The 16,452-nt window shown below is 42.3% G+C and overlaps 1 protein-coding gene across 11 annotated transcripts in view; it reads right to left on the reverse strand.

Annotated features, from left to right (window-relative positions):
• Window positions 1–831: 831 nt before the first annotated feature.
• TFAP2B (transcription factor AP-2 beta) overlaps window positions 832–16,452 on the reverse strand; it is a 67,462-nt gene continuing 51,841 nt past the window's right edge. For 6 of the 11 annotated variants that reach the window (XM_083435388.1, XM_083435387.1, XM_083435386.1 and 3 more), the window contains one exon: window positions 4,323–11,253. In XM_083435388.1, coding sequence (XP_083291514.1) covers window positions 10,953–11,253 — 301 coding nt within the window. In that variant the 3' untranslated portion in view covers window positions 4,323–10,952. Of the gene's footprint in view, window positions 993–4,322; window positions 11,254–16,452 lie in introns of those variants that run through there. The other 5 variants (XM_083435389.1, XM_083435384.1, XM_083435385.1 and 2 more) reach the window with 3 other exon arrangements.

Here is a 16,452-nt window from a genome sequence, read left to right on the forward strand (position 1 = left end):
CTAATGTGGCAATGCAGAAACTCTGACTTGGGGTAAATTCCATTGAACTCAATGGTACTTGCTTCGGAGTAGGCTTTATTCTGTGCGTGGAGGGGGGAGGGAGGGGAGAGAGGGGGAGAGAGGGGGGCGTGGCCGTGTGGCAAACCGCAAAATGGTGCGCTTCTCCCCTAGCAGGGAAGAAGGAGTGAAGATCCACATCTGGAACCAGGGTGGGAGGAGACCGGCAGTGGCTCCTCTTCGCCAAGAGGCGCTGTAGAGGCAGCAGGGGGATGAGGGGCTGCGAAGGAATCCGGCCTCCAAGAAGCCCCCCTCAGCTGTTGCTGCCCTAAGGGCAGTGGTAGCAGGCCAAGCATTCATTGGAGGCTCAAACTGCTGCCGCCTAAGGCGGTTGCCTCACCTTGCCTCGGGGTGGGCCGGCTGTGTGTGTTTGAAGGCTTGCCTTCCTAATCTGCGGTGCTTTCGTTGGCTGGTGAGGATGAAGAGGCCGGCCATGTGTCCATTAGACTGGAAGCAGCTCTTTGGGCGGGAGCGAGCCGGCCTGCTCCTTTGCCAAAGGAGTTCGCGGGCGCCGCCGGCTTCTGCCCAGCGCGCGTCCAAAGCGCAGCTGGCGTCCGCCGCGCCCCGAGCCTGGAGCGAGCGAGGACCGGAGTTCCCCGGGATCCCTGGAAGGCCACGCGCTCGCGAAGAGCCGCCTTCCAGGCAAGTCTGCGCTGCGGAGGCGACAGGAAAGCCGAGGTGTGGGGCGAGGCGGGAGGAGGGCAGGCGGGGGGCAGCGGCCTAGGGTCGCAGGCGAATTGGGAGAGGAATCAGACACAGTCAACGGGGCAGCACTTCTGAGAAGCAACGTTTATTTCTTTCCACTGTAGAACCGGGTCCTGAATTTCCCAAAGTCCAGATTGGGAAAGAAAAGATTTTGTCTTGGCTGCGGAAGTAAATCCATCTTCAGAAATGAAGCAGCACCAACATAGTTTTTAAAAAAGGGAAAAAAATATCTGAAGAGGAAAATACAACAAAACACAACAATCTTTTTTTTTTTAAATTCGTATTATTATTATTTATGTAAATCAGGTCATCACTGGACAAGAAACCAATTTCTACCCATTACCATAACAGCTTGTCTATAAAGAACAGAAAAAAAGATCAGATTGGGTACTATCTAGAGTCAAGCGTTTGTAATTTTTTTTGTCTTTTTGATCGTTTTTCTTCTTCTTGGTTTAAATTCCCCACCCATTCACAGAGGTATAGTCACAGATAAATAACCCCAAAACTACTTGCTCGCCATATTTACACAATCCCGTTAAATTAAGCATAAATAAATATATACAAACTCATCATTGAATGCCTCTCCGCGTTTGCCCCCCTTCTTTTCTGAGAGTCGCTAAAACCGATGACATTTTTTCATTTTTATGGAAAGACTATTCAAGAAGAGTAGATGTTGGTTTTGCTTTGATTTAAATAAAGGACTCGATTTTGGCATAGAAAGGAGAGACTGTAGATTTCACACTCCTATATTCGGTATATCTATTTGTCTTATAATTTCAGCTTCAAACCTTGCTTCCTAAAACTCATTGCTGGAACGCGCAACCCACTGAATGCAACGTGATTTACTGTCACATAAATGAGCTTAATAGAGTGGTGATAGACACGCTGGCACACAAAGGGTTACACTATGAATGTTGACTTTAGCCATCTGCAGTTCTGTAAGTCACATGATTGTTTTAAACTTTTTTTAAAAAAAACAACAACACATGAGCATGATATAATATTGGAATAAACGTCAACCAGGAGAAAGAATATTTTATAAACATGGCCAAGAACATTCATCAGTGCAATTAAAACATTAATTCATTAATTGCATATATTGAAATGTTAAGAGTAGAAGATTGATTTTAATCAGAGCTGTCCTTCAGAAAAGGGTATTCAGTGCTGATGGCCTCAAAATAAAAATAAAAAATCCCAAAACAAACTCTATGTACATGCATTGATTAAACAAGACGGGTTTTAAGAACAACCTCTCTCCAAAAAAGAGGAATAGAAATTATTTTCATCATGACTCAGAAGAGAAAAATTGCATTTTATTAGAGACATAGGGAGGCCTGCATTGTTCTCAGAGGGAGGCTGGTGGTGGACGTTGGCCAAACAGTCATGAAAGCACCTTAGGCAATCAACTAAAAGTGTGTTTATTCAGATGTTTAGCTGCAATCCTGCACACTCACTTAGCAACCTGACACAGGATTGGTAATGCTCAGCCCTGAACTGGTGCTCTAATTGTATACATGCCTAGGCCAGAAGTAAATCCTATTCAGTTAAATGCAAGTAGATCACTCCCAGTGAAAGCAGGCATAAGACTGCAGCCTAACTGATAATCTAGCAAAAAGGAAAGTTGAATGGACACTGGCGCTTGGCTGTTCTTGCTTCTGTTCCTAAAGGGGCAAACGGCATTGCCAAGGGCATATGCACTTCTTCTTCAAGAGTTCTTTGTTTCTCCAACTATTTCCAAGGCCTCTCCTCCTAGAGCACCCTTCCCCAACTGGTGCTCTCCAGATAATTCAGGCTTCGGCTTCCATCTGCCCCAGGCTGTGGTGGCCCAGATCTGTAGTTCAAAACATCTGGAGAACACCAGATTGGCAAAGATGGCACTAGAGAGATCTATTAATGGAAGGTGCCAAGAGGAGCAGGAGAAAAGGGCTGAGCAGGAAAGCAGAAAAGGTGAGAGGTGCAAGTTCAACTTCCTTCATTCTGGCCTTGGGGCAAGCAATTACCTCTCTGACTTCTTTCCCTAGTGAAGAATGGAGACTACCTAATTAACGCTGGAGGGACACTTGAGTGGGGCAATTTTGAATGGAAAATTGTCATGAGAGCAAAGGGTTAAATAGTCCCTTTTCTATTCACCCCCTCCCCATAAGATTACTGATTTCCCTTTTCTTTCTCTCTTTTTAAAGTTTGGGGTGGGGGGTAAGAAATCATACTGCCTGCATATAATAGGTTACTAAGATCAGGATCATTGCACTATTGTCCATGATTGGCCACATCATGATCCTAAATGCATAGCCATGAAATGAATTTTTATTTAAACCAAATCCCTCCCAGGTGAAAGGTGTTTAGGACTGGATGCCAAAGGAACAGTACAACCTTACTTCTCATTGTTTTAAAAGGCACAATTTATCCATTTGCTTCCAATATGACAGCAGGGCAATCTTGATCACTAGGGTTTTCCCATAGTATGGAGTCTTTGTACATTTGACAGTTGTATAACTGGCAAAAACCTAACCAGCACAGCTTTTCCCAGCAGTGATAGCAAAAGTGTCCTCTATTGAGTTGCAAAAACAATGAAGGATCTTGTGGCATCCTAAAGGCCAACTTTCTTTTAATGGCATGAGCTTTCATGGGCTAAATTTGTCAAATGCATGGAGCATAACCCTAAAATGTCATATATATGGAATGAATAGGGAAGTCAGAGGATAATGAAATGAAGAAGGGACAGTGGAAATTGTGTACCAGGAGTTTGGGGGGGGAGTGTAAAAAGGACATTGGAAATGCATGGTAATTTTGGCTGCAATCCTATACATGTGTAGCTGGGATCAAGTCCCACTGAGCTTGGTGCAACTTACTTCTTAGTAGACACGTGTAAGATTGCACTACTAATAGTTATGCAGCACTTTCAAGTTTTGGAAACTAGGAGCCATTTTACCTGTTACTCAACAATAAAATCAATTTTGCCACCGAGATTAACTCTGGCTCTCCAGTGAGGGGCAAAACCTGTTTCTTAGGTGTACACTTCATGAGAAATGTAGGTGTCTACAGGCCCTTAATAAATATGAAAATTTATAAGAAGCTTACCTGGTCAGCTCTCCCCACCCCTTCCTTTAATAGCCCCATTAATGATAGAGGCAGGTAGAAATTGAGCAGGTAAAGTACCCCCAGCAGGCAGCTGCAGCATAGGGAAAACTTCCCATTCTGGATTTCCATTAATCAACAGGCACAGGAGCTCTGCCATTAAAAAGGTTGTATACAAATTCAGCAAGGTTTTCAGTTGCTATCTGCTACTACCAGCCATCCCCACAGTGTGTGTGTGTGTGTGTGTGTGTGTGTGTGTGTGTGTGTGTAAATCATAGCTTTTAATTCCATTACTTTTAAGTAGAAATCATTATCTGGGATTAGGGTTGCCAGCTTTTGTACCAGCCCTTGTGCCTTTAGTAGCAACTTAATATGTGAGAATTAATAAGCGATATGTTTCATCTTCTCACACTTCTACTCATTCCTGCATACCAGGTGACTGTTACGGGTTCACAATCAGGCCAGAGTAGGGTTTTTTTTGGGGGGGGGGGGGGTTCTGCTCAGTTGGCATCCCTGTCTAGAACTTAATGTTTTGGCCGACATTGCTGGCAATCAAAGTTAGGTTCTCCACTCTAAAATGAAAATGTTCAAGTTTTGCTAGCTGCCTGGACAATAGTGGAAGAGGCAACTTCTTATGCTCCTCCTCCACCACCACTAGATGCCATAAATGCAATTTATGGAGGTACCCAAATGAATGCTTTAGCAACATCCCTTGAAATGTAGGAAGCAAGACCCAAGAATTGATGGTGCTATGTAAATCCTTTTAGGTGGTCAGCAGAACTGGAAAGGCTGTGCTTAGGTGCCAAGTTGTTTGCAGAGACTGGAGATGCTTAATTCACTTCATGGGTTGTTGGTTTTTTTTTGCTTGTTTTTTTAATAAAAAAGTACTAAGAGTTATCATTTATCCATGAATAAATCTCATTTAGACCAATGGAATTTATTCATGAATGACTTTAAGATGGCAGCCATTTACCCCAGGTATGTAGATAATCATTATTTTAAAATGCTGCTGTTGCAGCAAGCCAGGCCAGGGTATATATAATGTGACCCTTTAAATTTCTGGTACTATATAGACTTTCCACATACTCAAGGTATCTATGAAACTGGATAAATATGCTTTCTTTGAGTAAAAACAACATACATAACTTTTAGAGAAAGAGGAGTCAGATTATCAGCTTTTAGCAGCAGAGATAACTGAGTGCACACTGGGAAATAAGGAATAAAACTATCATAAGTATAGGGAAGAGATGTAGCTCACTGGTAGTGCATGCTGGGTGCACGCAAAAAGTCCCAGGTTCCATCCCAGTCATCTTCAGGAAGGCTGGGAAAGAATCCTGTCTGAAACCCTGGAGACTGCCAGTCCATACAGTTCAATATTGCCTCACCTAGTGTCCTTCAAATGTTGTGGGACTCCACTCTCCATCAGCCCCAGCCAGTATGGCCGACGATGAGGACTGATGTGAATTATAGTTCAACAACAGCTGGAGGGCACCAGTTTGGGGAATGCTGCTGTAGACAGTAGTGAGTTAAATGGAGCAATGCTCAGAATTGGTATATGTCCCTATGGGCAGGCATCACCAAGCTTTTTGGGTCCACAGGCATATTGGGGATTTTGAGAGAGTTCTGTGGGCAACATCCTCTGCAGCTGCTTCTCTCCTTCCCTCCCTGGGTCAGTCTCTCCAGGTCAGAGTTAAAGTTGGTTCCAGCAGAATTTTTAAAGAGCCTCTTGAATTTCCATGAATTTACCCTGCGTACCCCCTCCCAACAAAAAGCACAGTCAAAAAGTGAAAGCTTACAGTGGTAGACTACACAGTAAAAAAAATTACAGATCCGGTACTTTCCAGCACTACAAAAACATCGAAGGCACAGATCTTCACGGTTTTTACACAGGATGCCAACAAACACACCCAAATCACATAACACAGCTGTGGACACATTCTGAAAGGTGTAAAAATATGAGTATCCATGCCTAGGGTCCATGCTTTCATGCTGTGGCATTTTCTCTCCCAGCTCCTGTGGTGCACCACTTTATCCCCTCTGGCTATTCTCCTTTCCTGCCCCCGTCTCCTAGATGGCTCTCCTTTCCCTCCTGCCTTCTTGGTTGCTCGACTTTTTGTTCACATGTTGACCTGAGCCTTAAGAAGCACATGGAGCTGAAACAGAAATAGGAAAGAGCTAAGGCTCTTCCGACATCCTCCTTCCTCTGTATGCTTTTCAAGTGGCGGGGGGGGGGGGGAGGTAATAAGCTATGCCGCCTCATGACAAAGAGGACAGTCAGTGGGGGAGGGGTCTCAGAGGCTTTGTGAGTGCCACTGGCTGTTCTTAAGGGCACTTCTGTGCCATGTTGGCAACCCCAGCCCTATGGTTTTCAGTCAGCATGTGCACACTGTTCCATGATTTTAGGATTCTAAGCTCCATTCTAGTGTCAATGCCAAGGAAGAATTTGTAAACACAGATGCTTTAACTGGGGAAAAATGACAAATGAAAGGAGGCAGGAGAACCCTGAGATTTGCTTCCGTCTTGTGATGTAACCAATGAGCAGCCAACATGGTGCCTCCCAGCTGTGGCTAGACTACTAAACCAACCAGCCCTACTCCACATGGCCAATGATCAGGACTGATGGGAGTTGCAGTCCAACAGCATCTGGAGGGGACACCACAGGGGCCGCCTCAGTACCTACATCCTAAGGACAGTTTGACTACAATTGGCTGCTGATTAACAAAAAGAAAAAAATATATTTGGTCGATACGGTTTTGAAGAGAGCTAAGACTTCTGTATAATATCTCTCTTAGGGTTCTTTGCATTGTTGTCCACAAAGTTTGCAAGTTTAAGTTGGAGGGTGAACATGTCTGCGGTATAAACTAGAAAGATTTTGCTCCCTATTTACAATTAGGACAAGACATCTCCTCATTTAACTTTGTAGATTTTCTGCTTTTTGTGCCACAATGTTTCCCTCAGTTCAGTGTTAATAGTTATCCTAGATTTTATTTTATTTTTAGTCACTGAAACATTTCTTCAGGTGGCCTTTTAAAAGATATTAAGTTTGGGTTCTTTCTTGTGCAAGGCATGTTCAGATCAGTGGACTGAAACATAGTAAATTATTCTTGTGATGCATAAAGGTGATTTTGTTACATTTATAAATTGTCCAAGATAGTGTACGGAGTCAGAGCTAACAAGTATGAGAACAGGAAAGCATTAATTACTATCACAGCTGTCTTCAGCTCCTCAAAAGTGTCTTTTAGGGTAACAACTGCAAATAAAGGTGTGTTTACTTTCTTCCTTCCTCTTTTGAGATGGTACAGTATACAAAAGACACAAGACAGAATGTAGATTTCAGAAATATAGGAAGCAAAAATATGGGGTGAGGTTTAGTCAACGTTAAGCACATTACAGTCCCATTGATTTCAATAGGAACAAGTTAAACATATGCTTGATTCTCCCCAAAACTAAATGGGACCAACTTTGGTTGGATGTGCCTGAAGTTACTGAACTAAAGCAGCCCCACTGATAGTAGTTCCAACTAGGGGGCCTGAATTTAATCAATTAATATTTTAAATGTTTCCTGATTCTTTGGAAAGTATTAAAACAATACACCATATTAAACATCATCTTAATTCTTGCTTTTCTCTCAAATAGGAGAAAATGCATCAGATAAGATGGTGTCCACTGTCTAAAAGCAAACTTATGCTTCTTGCTTCATAGCAATTGTTTTGGCCAACATTTAATCAATGAATCAACTAAAACTCATATGATTAATCAACTCATTTCATGAATTGTATGACAGTCTGGGTTACAATACTGCTGTAGAGTACTATGCCCAGTCTCTCCTACATAATTTATTCTAGTGACATTCTAAAATTAGCAACTTGAGGACCAGCACCATAACTTGGCAATATTGCAAATTCACATGCATACAGGTGTGCATTTAGGATCAGTCCACTCACAGCTGAATTTAAATACTTAGATTTAGACCAAGGCCCATTGGAAGTTCTACTCATTTTGATTAAACTTGCTTCCTAGATAATTGATCACATCCAATATACAGGTACTCCAAGTTAATCACCTTCTGAATATGTCTGATTACAAATAACAACACACAGTTTACTTCACGGTGCAGGCAGAAATATCCAACGGGAAAGTATTGGCTTAATTTCAAGTACTTTATGGTTTATAAAAGTTGGAAATGAGATCTTAGGGACCAGTTCTAAAACACAGTGTATGTAATTCAGCAGTTGCATTGTGCATGATACTGTTTGGAACACAGTAGGTGATGAATTCAGAATGTACGTCTTCATGTGTCAAGCAACTACACATGCATATTTCACTGTGTGTATATGCCGTACAGAATTCCAGTTGGCTGCATCATTCTGCTATATGCTGAATATGTGTTGAATATTTATACACATGGTGAAACAGACATGTGCAGCCATTTCAATTGGGGCACTGGTCACTTCTTGTACTCTTGAAGTTTACATTGTGAGAAATAACCCTTCATATTTTTAAAATTAGAAACTGCATGGACCCAAATTGCTTTTGAAAACTGAATTCCAAATGTAAAACACTACCCTGTGAAACAGATGGACCCCATCCATAAGTGTTCGCTTAAGGAGAACAAAGTTCTACCAAAAATAATGGAAGTTACAGCCATGGTAATGTGTTTATCCTATTCTCATCTCCTAGTATGAATTCAGTATGTTAAGTCAAAATGATGCATAGACATAAGCTGTTGTGACAAAAGGGAAATGATTTTTCAAAATGCATGAAACACCATAGCCATTATCAAGTCAACAAGGTATTTCCAAGCTGATAACATGCAAGGTAAAATTCATCTTCTTTCACTGAAGTATAACTTTAGTAGGTATGCCAAACAAGGGAGGGGGGAGCTTTTTAAAATCTCATTTATAAAATATACTGTAATGCACTTAAATTTCTGCAAATGCTTGGAATTTGGTTGATTTCCCTCATCCCAAGACATGTTGTTTTTTCTAAACCAAGAACTGCAAAACTCATTTAATAACCTGGGGAAAAGAGACTTCCTTAAACAAAGCTACTGGAAATGCTCAAGAATCCTCTTTACCTTCAGTCCCCTCCTTCTCCTCTAAAGACACTTAGCAAACCTGTGTTATTCTGTGCATCAAATATTATTGGCCCTCCCCAAATCTTTTCTATATATTGGATAAATTAGCATTTGCCTATCAATATGACATTGCCCATTCAGTTGCCTTTGCCTTGCTTAATCTATTCCCTTTGAGCTTCTTTAAAGAAGTATACCTGCAGAATTCCAAAACAACTGGCTTTGATTTGAAAAGAAAAGTGTCAGAATTGTGGATTTTCATCTCTGTACCTGATGAAATGTGTAGGGAGTTCTAGTCCTCTTTGAAGAAGCTCATAAGCCAAGCGGGCAAAGCTTTGGGAAACAGAAGAAAATAAAAAGGGTACATACTCCTGAGAAGGAAATCACATACTCATCAAGACATTCCTGTTACTAATACTTCTTTTAAAAGAGAGAGAGAGAGAGAGAGAGCAGTCTGAGACATATTAAAAAGAGCAAACTGAATTGTTGAGAATTAGCCAATATCCATTCAGAGTAGCAATTAGCAGACTGGCACCTCTGTCTTAAGCATATTGTTCCCAGTCTTAGAACAGCCAGTTCTCTGCACTTGCATGCACACAAGAAGCTCCTGTTCACTTCAGTGGCGCACCTCCATGTACAATTCTCGTGGGGCCCACTGAGCTATCTGCTCAAAGGAGATAGGTGGTTTCATTGCACTGCAAAGGAAACTCTTGCAAACAGGAGAGATTTGTGTGTACATCCGAAGTCCTGCATCTACAAGGGATTGGCAGACTGCAGCAACTGGACTTGGAAATAGGTCATATTGATTTCAAAGAAAGGATCAGTTCTGATGTAGCATTTGACCTTCATGGAGAAGAAATACATAAAAAAGTTATATATGAATGCAAAATGTGCATATTGGTTTTAAAAAGAATCATCCAGAAGCAGGAGAATGTCGTATGCTTCCCCTCTTCTGTTCAGAGCTTTTGCATTCCTGTATAACGTTTTTCCACATGTACATCTCCATTTTTAAAAAAAATGTTATGCTGGAGGTTACCACCTAATTCCAAGTTAGTTCACTGCCTTGTTATCAAAATCTCATTGGATCCTGTATGCAAACTTTACACATCCTAACAGCCAGTGAAACTTGCAAAGTTGCAGCTTCAGAATTTTAGGAATCAATATGTAAAGTATCAAGTTTTCAGTAAACCCAGAAATTTAGGTAGTTTGTATTGAAATAGGGACACTCGATAACTGTCTTTTTAGCTAACATTATTTGAAATACTCTTCCAAGTAAGTATCGTTTTAACTTCATCAGAATGTGAACTTGTTAGATGCAAATGCACTGCTTTAGGTTTCCCCATAATGGTTTCTAGTCTAAACAGACCCAGAGCTCTCATTTCCTGCTACCTTAACCCACTGTGAAGAAATCTGCAAGCCAGAGACTATTGGTAGAGCTTAAGCCTGGGTATTCTGATGGCACAGAGTGGCAATGGCAAAACATCACCCAAGTCAGGGGGCTACAGTTGGTCTGAGCTGAAAACAGGACACTTTGCTCTGAATGGGACAGTCCCATATAAAATAAATCTATCCCTTAGTTTTCTTGATTTTTCTACTTTAGATAGACTTTTTTTTCTTTTTTGAAAAATAACAATTATACAGAAACAGACTATGTATCTCGGCCAACATATCAACATTATCAAAAAGATTCTTCCAATAAGTTATTGATTGTTTTTACCTATTATTGACATTTTTCACACACACCCTCCCCAATTATCACAAAAAGATTGCAGGAGAACAGAAGTGGAAATTCCTTGAAGTTGTCTTCAAAAGTTCCTTTGCAAAAGCCACTGAGCCTCTGTGTTCCTGTTTCCATTGTGCGTCTCTGACCTTACTTCCTTTAAAATAAAATAAAATGTGGGTGTGACCTACCTAGTATAATTCTTCCAAAGCCCAATCCAATATTTTAAAGCTAAAATTAAAATGTTTGTTTAAAAAGATTTCTCTCTCTGCTTTTCCTTTTATTTATTTTTCCCCTAATTTCATTAGCTTCCTTGTTTTTTCATTTTCTGTGCTTCTCTTCCTTGTCTCCAGTTTTACTACCTGGTCCTTCCCCAGAAGTGTGCCTGTTAGCAGAGTTGTTGTTCAAGAACATCTTGTCCATGCCTTTGAGAGCTTCAGTCAGGTAGTTCTGGAGAGCAGTCAGGGCAGCGCATATGGCTGGGGACCCAAAGCCGTGAGTGATGAGGCTGAAGTGAGTCAAGCAGCTCTGAATCCCAGGTTCCAAAATGGGGCTGGGCCTGCTATTGCCAATGGGTGTCCTGTCCTGGGCCAAGAGATCCGTAAATTCTTTACAAAGTTGCCTGCAGAGGAAGAAGACAAAGAGTAGATGGCAAGAGCCAAGGTTGATCAGGATCAGACCATTTCATTTTCAACACTTTGTAAGACACGTTTAGCACAACCTTACAATTATAAAAATAATTCTCAGCATGTAAGGGAAATGTTCTTCCACCAAGCAGCTCAAGAGCTGGAGAGTCCTATTTTAACCTCAAACAATCCAGGTTGAGAGACTGACAGGGGCCTTATTAGCTGCTTAAAATATGGCTCTGGGCAGAGGCCCATGATGCAAACAGCAAGCATTAATTTATATATTTATCATTTATATATTTAGACTCCATAGAACAGGCGTGTCCAACTTCCAAGAGACTGTGATCTACTCCCACTATAAATAAACTGGCAGTGATCTACCCATTGGATTGACTGGAGTTGTTGAGCTTTCTTTGGGGGACAATCAGGGTCCTGCGATCGACCAGAATCGACCAGGTACATCACACCATCAACAGGTAGATTGCAGTCGACCTGTTGGACACCCCTGCCATAGAATATACAAGAAAAAGCCCTCCTGGACCAGGCAAAAGTCCATCTAGCCCAGCATCCTGTTCTTACCATGGTCAGCCAGATGTCCCTGGGAAGACTAAAAGTAGGACCTCAGCACAACAGTACTCTCTCCACCTGTGTTTTCTGGCTACTGGCATTCAGTGGCATATACATAACACCTACATATGTATTTATATGTATACTATAGAGGTACATATAGGCAGAGGTACATATAGGCAGAGGGCCACATTTTGGTCCAAAGTCCACCAAAGAAGCAAACAGCTTATTAATACAAATAAAGATTAAATAAAAGTACAATAAGGTGTGTTCTCCCTCATGGAGAGCACAGGTTGCGGGCGGGGCTGACAAGACACCTCACTGTTACTAGGCAAATGGTTTAGCCATCCTTTAAGCAGGGGCGGGCTGTTACTGGGGAAATCTAGATGTTGCCATTTGTTGATTGATAGCCCTATTTGTTAAATACAATGCTCGCAGTGAGGAACTTCCTCTTTTTGCAGCTTACTTCGGATCACCTGCCCTCCCTTCCCTAATTTTAGGCTGTTTGCTTGACCTTGCTATTGCCTTTCATGGGGTCGTCTGCTTTGAGGCAGGGGCCTGGTAGGAATTTTGTCCATTTGGCTGATTAGTGTGTGCCACTTGGTTTTTGCCTACTGCGTAGCAAATCGTCACAACTTGTAAGGTTTGCGGTTAGGCATTGGTCTTGGAATTGGTTGATGGAGGGGTATGGATTTGGCTGTGCCTGCCCCTCCAAAATGCTGCTGCTGCTGCTTCAAGGGTTTTCCGTTAAAGGAACCCAGGGGCTCCCCATGCTTTTGTCCGAAACCCCCTGGCAAGGGGCTAGGGCCACGCAAGCCCCTGGGAGCATGCTGGGGAGAGGTGAGGCATGGTTCCCAGTCCCATCTCTCTCCCCAGGTGACTTACCCTTGCTGAATTCGCAGGGGATGCGAATGTCAGAGCTGTCCCCGTGCGGGGGCAGTTAGTGCTACCAATGCCTAAGCAACCACTCACATTGCTGTAATTTGAATAAAGTTGTGGCCAAAATTATGCCAAAAACCTTAAACAAAAATTAAGTGTCAATTGTGTTTTTCTTTGGGGGGGGTGTCTTGGGGACCTCGACACGCAAAAACTTGCTGTCAGGGCTTACTGTAAACCGTGGGGTGAAGACAGGATGTCCTGGGCCTGGTACACCCCACCTGCAGTTTGTTAGCAAAAACTGCTGCTTATATTCAACCAAGGTTCTTTGGGCAAATTAAGATTGTGGGAGACTCAATGGCTTTATAGGCAGATTAAAATGCAGGAGATCCAGGACTGTCCACCACCCACAGTGAGCCTCATGTATACCAGGGAACTGATGGGGTTTAAAGAAACATGTATAAGCTGCCCTTCCAAGTGATACTCTGCCAAGGTGCCTTACATCTTAAACATCCAACCATACAATAATATCAACAAACAAACAAGTGAAATTGCTAAGCCCAAGATTCCTTGTGGGATCTGAACCAGGCCCTCTGCCCACACGCAGTCCACTCTGCTAGACCAGTCCTCAGGGGGCTTGTTTGTTCTAAGGGGAAAGAGCTAGCTTTCTGCTTGCAGCAGTTATCCTCTGTCTGACATATCCTGAAGGATTTACACACCTGCATTTTATAGTCATTTCAAAACATTGACTTGTTCTTTTTTTTCCATTTTTGCGTTGTACATGATCATTACAAGTGTCATTGCCAATATTTCACCTGAACTTGCAAATGTGCAGCATTTTCTCGCAGGTGCTGGAGTTATACCATTTGATCCAGAGCTCTATGTCAACTCCAGTACATTTCACAGAGCTTCTGCTAGAAGGGGAATCCATTGCTAGAAGGGGCCAAAAGCCCCCAGAGCAAAAGACTGAATGTGTGGGTGTGGGATGAAATGGTTTAAATGAAATAAACTTCGTCAAATAGTTTCCTCAAGGCAACACCACTCGCACACCAGTCCTCCCCTCCTCAAACAGCCTGTTCAATCTGATCTCCAGTGTGCCACCAGCAGAACAGCAGTGCACTGCAGGGAAAGGCATCTGAAGATAACATTAGTGAGAAAAATCAAGCCATGCACTGGAACTGCTATGTTCCTTACACATAATCCCTCCCCTCCTCAAAATTCTTAAACTTATTGAGAAAGCAAGCCATGCACACACATGCTGAGCAGTGGTTATGGTACTAAGCTACAAAGAAGAAGAAGAAGAAGACGAAGAAGATGAAGAAGACGAAGAAGAAGAAGAAGAAGAAGAAGAAGAAGAAGTGGAAGTGGAAGTGGAAGAATTTTCAGGGTGATTGATCATCGAAACAAACCCTCAGGGAGGCAAGTCACTATAGTTTTTATTTTACAGATCAGGAACACAGATTTGTGCAAGCTTACCCAAGATGCCCATGGCTGAGCAGTAGTTTGACTACAGCAGCTACTCTTATCTATTACAATGATTATTATTTAATTTTGTATACCTCCCTTCCTCCATAGATCTCAGGGCGGTTCACAACATAAAATGCAATGGATTCTCAAAGTCTGCAATGGTGAACCTTCCTAATTCAATAAAAACATTCCTAAACTGCTTGAGTGGTATCTCTCATTCAAATTTCAGGGCAGTCAGAGCAAAAGAAGACTAACCTACCACATGGTAGGAGGTGAGGTGCCCCAAATAAATTCAAAGTCTGCAAAAAAAAGTATAATGGTTGCCACATAGGCATTATAGATCAACTGACTCATAGAATGGAGTAAGCAAGGAGTCTGTCTCCTGGTCAAATCTGTCCCAGTCAAAATATCACACACACAGCTGAACTGGGAAGGACCAGGGAATGAACCCAAGCAGCTAGCCACATATCTCTGAAATAAACACCAACCTTAGGGAAGCAGAGCAGTAGCTCACAATGCTTCCTTCGCATGACATCACATACCTGATCCATTCTGCTCAGCTGGAGTTACCATGCCAGCAGAGAAGTCTTAGCAAGTCAAATTGTTTTAATTGCTGTTCCCAACCCATTCTTTTCAAAAATGCATTATCAAATTAGCACAAGGGTCATGGACTACACATTAAGTGCAACAAGTTGCAGAATCCCACTGTCTTCTGTGCATTTGTTGGTGGTGCGGAAACTAGGGAGCAAACCATTCTACTTAGCCTTCTTTCTGACAAGCTAACCCTTTGTGAGCAGAAATGCCCAAGGTGAAGGAAGCCTAGGCCTGCAGTCAGAAGTGGTAAAACCCAAACATGGGCTCATTACCACGTTTGTTGTGTGGGACAACAGGGCTTATCCACACACTGAGCTTGGGATTTGTTGCTCTCTCTGTGTTAATCTAACACAGGGGTGCCAAAACTTTTTTCAAAGAGGGCCAGATTTGATGAAGTGAACATGCATGAGGGCCGACCAAAGAAGTAGGATTGAAGTTGTTGACCTTTTTAGGATAATAATAATAATAATAATAATAATAATAATAATAATAATAATATCTTTATTGTCATTGCCCCCTTCGGGGACAACGAAATTACTTGGCTGCTCCATAAAAACACTAATTAAAAAATATAGTAAAATACAGCAAAGGAGATTTGATGACTTTCAAAGTCCGGGCTTCCCATTCAGGGCCGAGATCGCTCTGGAGAAGAAGCTGTTCTTAAGATGGCTCGTTCTTGTCTTCATCGTCCTGTATCTCCGTCCCGACGGCAAGAGCTCGCAGAGACAGTGACCAGGATGCGATGGATCTTTTACTATGTCCAGTGCCTTCCTATGGCACCTTGTGGCATAAATCTGCTCTAAGGTGGAGAGTGGGCAGCCAACAATGCTCTCTGCTGCCTTAACAACCCTGCACAACCTCATCCTGTCCTGGGTAGTAGAGCTTCCGTACCACACACATAACCCATAAGTGAGCACGCTCTCAATGGCACAGTGATAGAAGGCAAGCAGCAGTTTCTGCAGAAGATGGTTTTTCCTTAGTATTCTCAAAAAGTATACTAAGCCCCCTTGTATTCACAAGCCCCCTTGTGTTGACACTCCAGGACAGATCCTCTTGTAATTCAATGCCCAAAAATCTGAACGTTGTTACCCTCTCCACACAGATGTTACTCCAAAGTTGTTGACTTTTTTTTTTAGAGCCCCAGAAAGGAACTGCCTGTGGGAGCCAGATTAAACTGACCAGTGGGCCGGATTAGGCCCCCAAAATGGACTTTGGACATGCCTGATCTAATATAATGGGAGGTAGTAATTTATAATTACTTCCATAGCAACCCAGTAGTGCAAGACCTAACATGAAATATCTTCTAGGGGTAGACAGAGTTCAAAGGGGAGGGGAGAATTGTCACAGACATGCCTCCAGGTGTGGCATTCTGGGCATACAGTCAAGGAAGCACATGAGGGTGACAGGTTACAGAAGCTGAACACTAGCAGGTCTAACCCACAGGGATCCATTCTGTCTCACCAGACCTTTATATGGTTCTGTTTATTGGTTGGCCCTTTATGATTATCTGCTGTGATGCCAGGAGAAAAAAAGGAGGCAAGCAGCAAACAGATATACACTTGGAGTGTGTGTGTGTGTGTGTGTGTGTGTGTGCACCCTCTCTCATTTTTAGAACTGAAACTTCAAAGTCTAAGAAGCTTTCAGTACACTCAGGTATATTTAAATCAATGTACCTCTTTTGACACTCTCTT

This window comes from Podarcis tiliguerta (assembly GCF_965153285.1).
Source record: "Podarcis tiliguerta genome assembly, chromosome: 3".
NCBI lineage: Eukaryota > Metazoa > Chordata > Lepidosauria > Squamata > Lacertidae > Podarcis > Podarcis tiliguerta.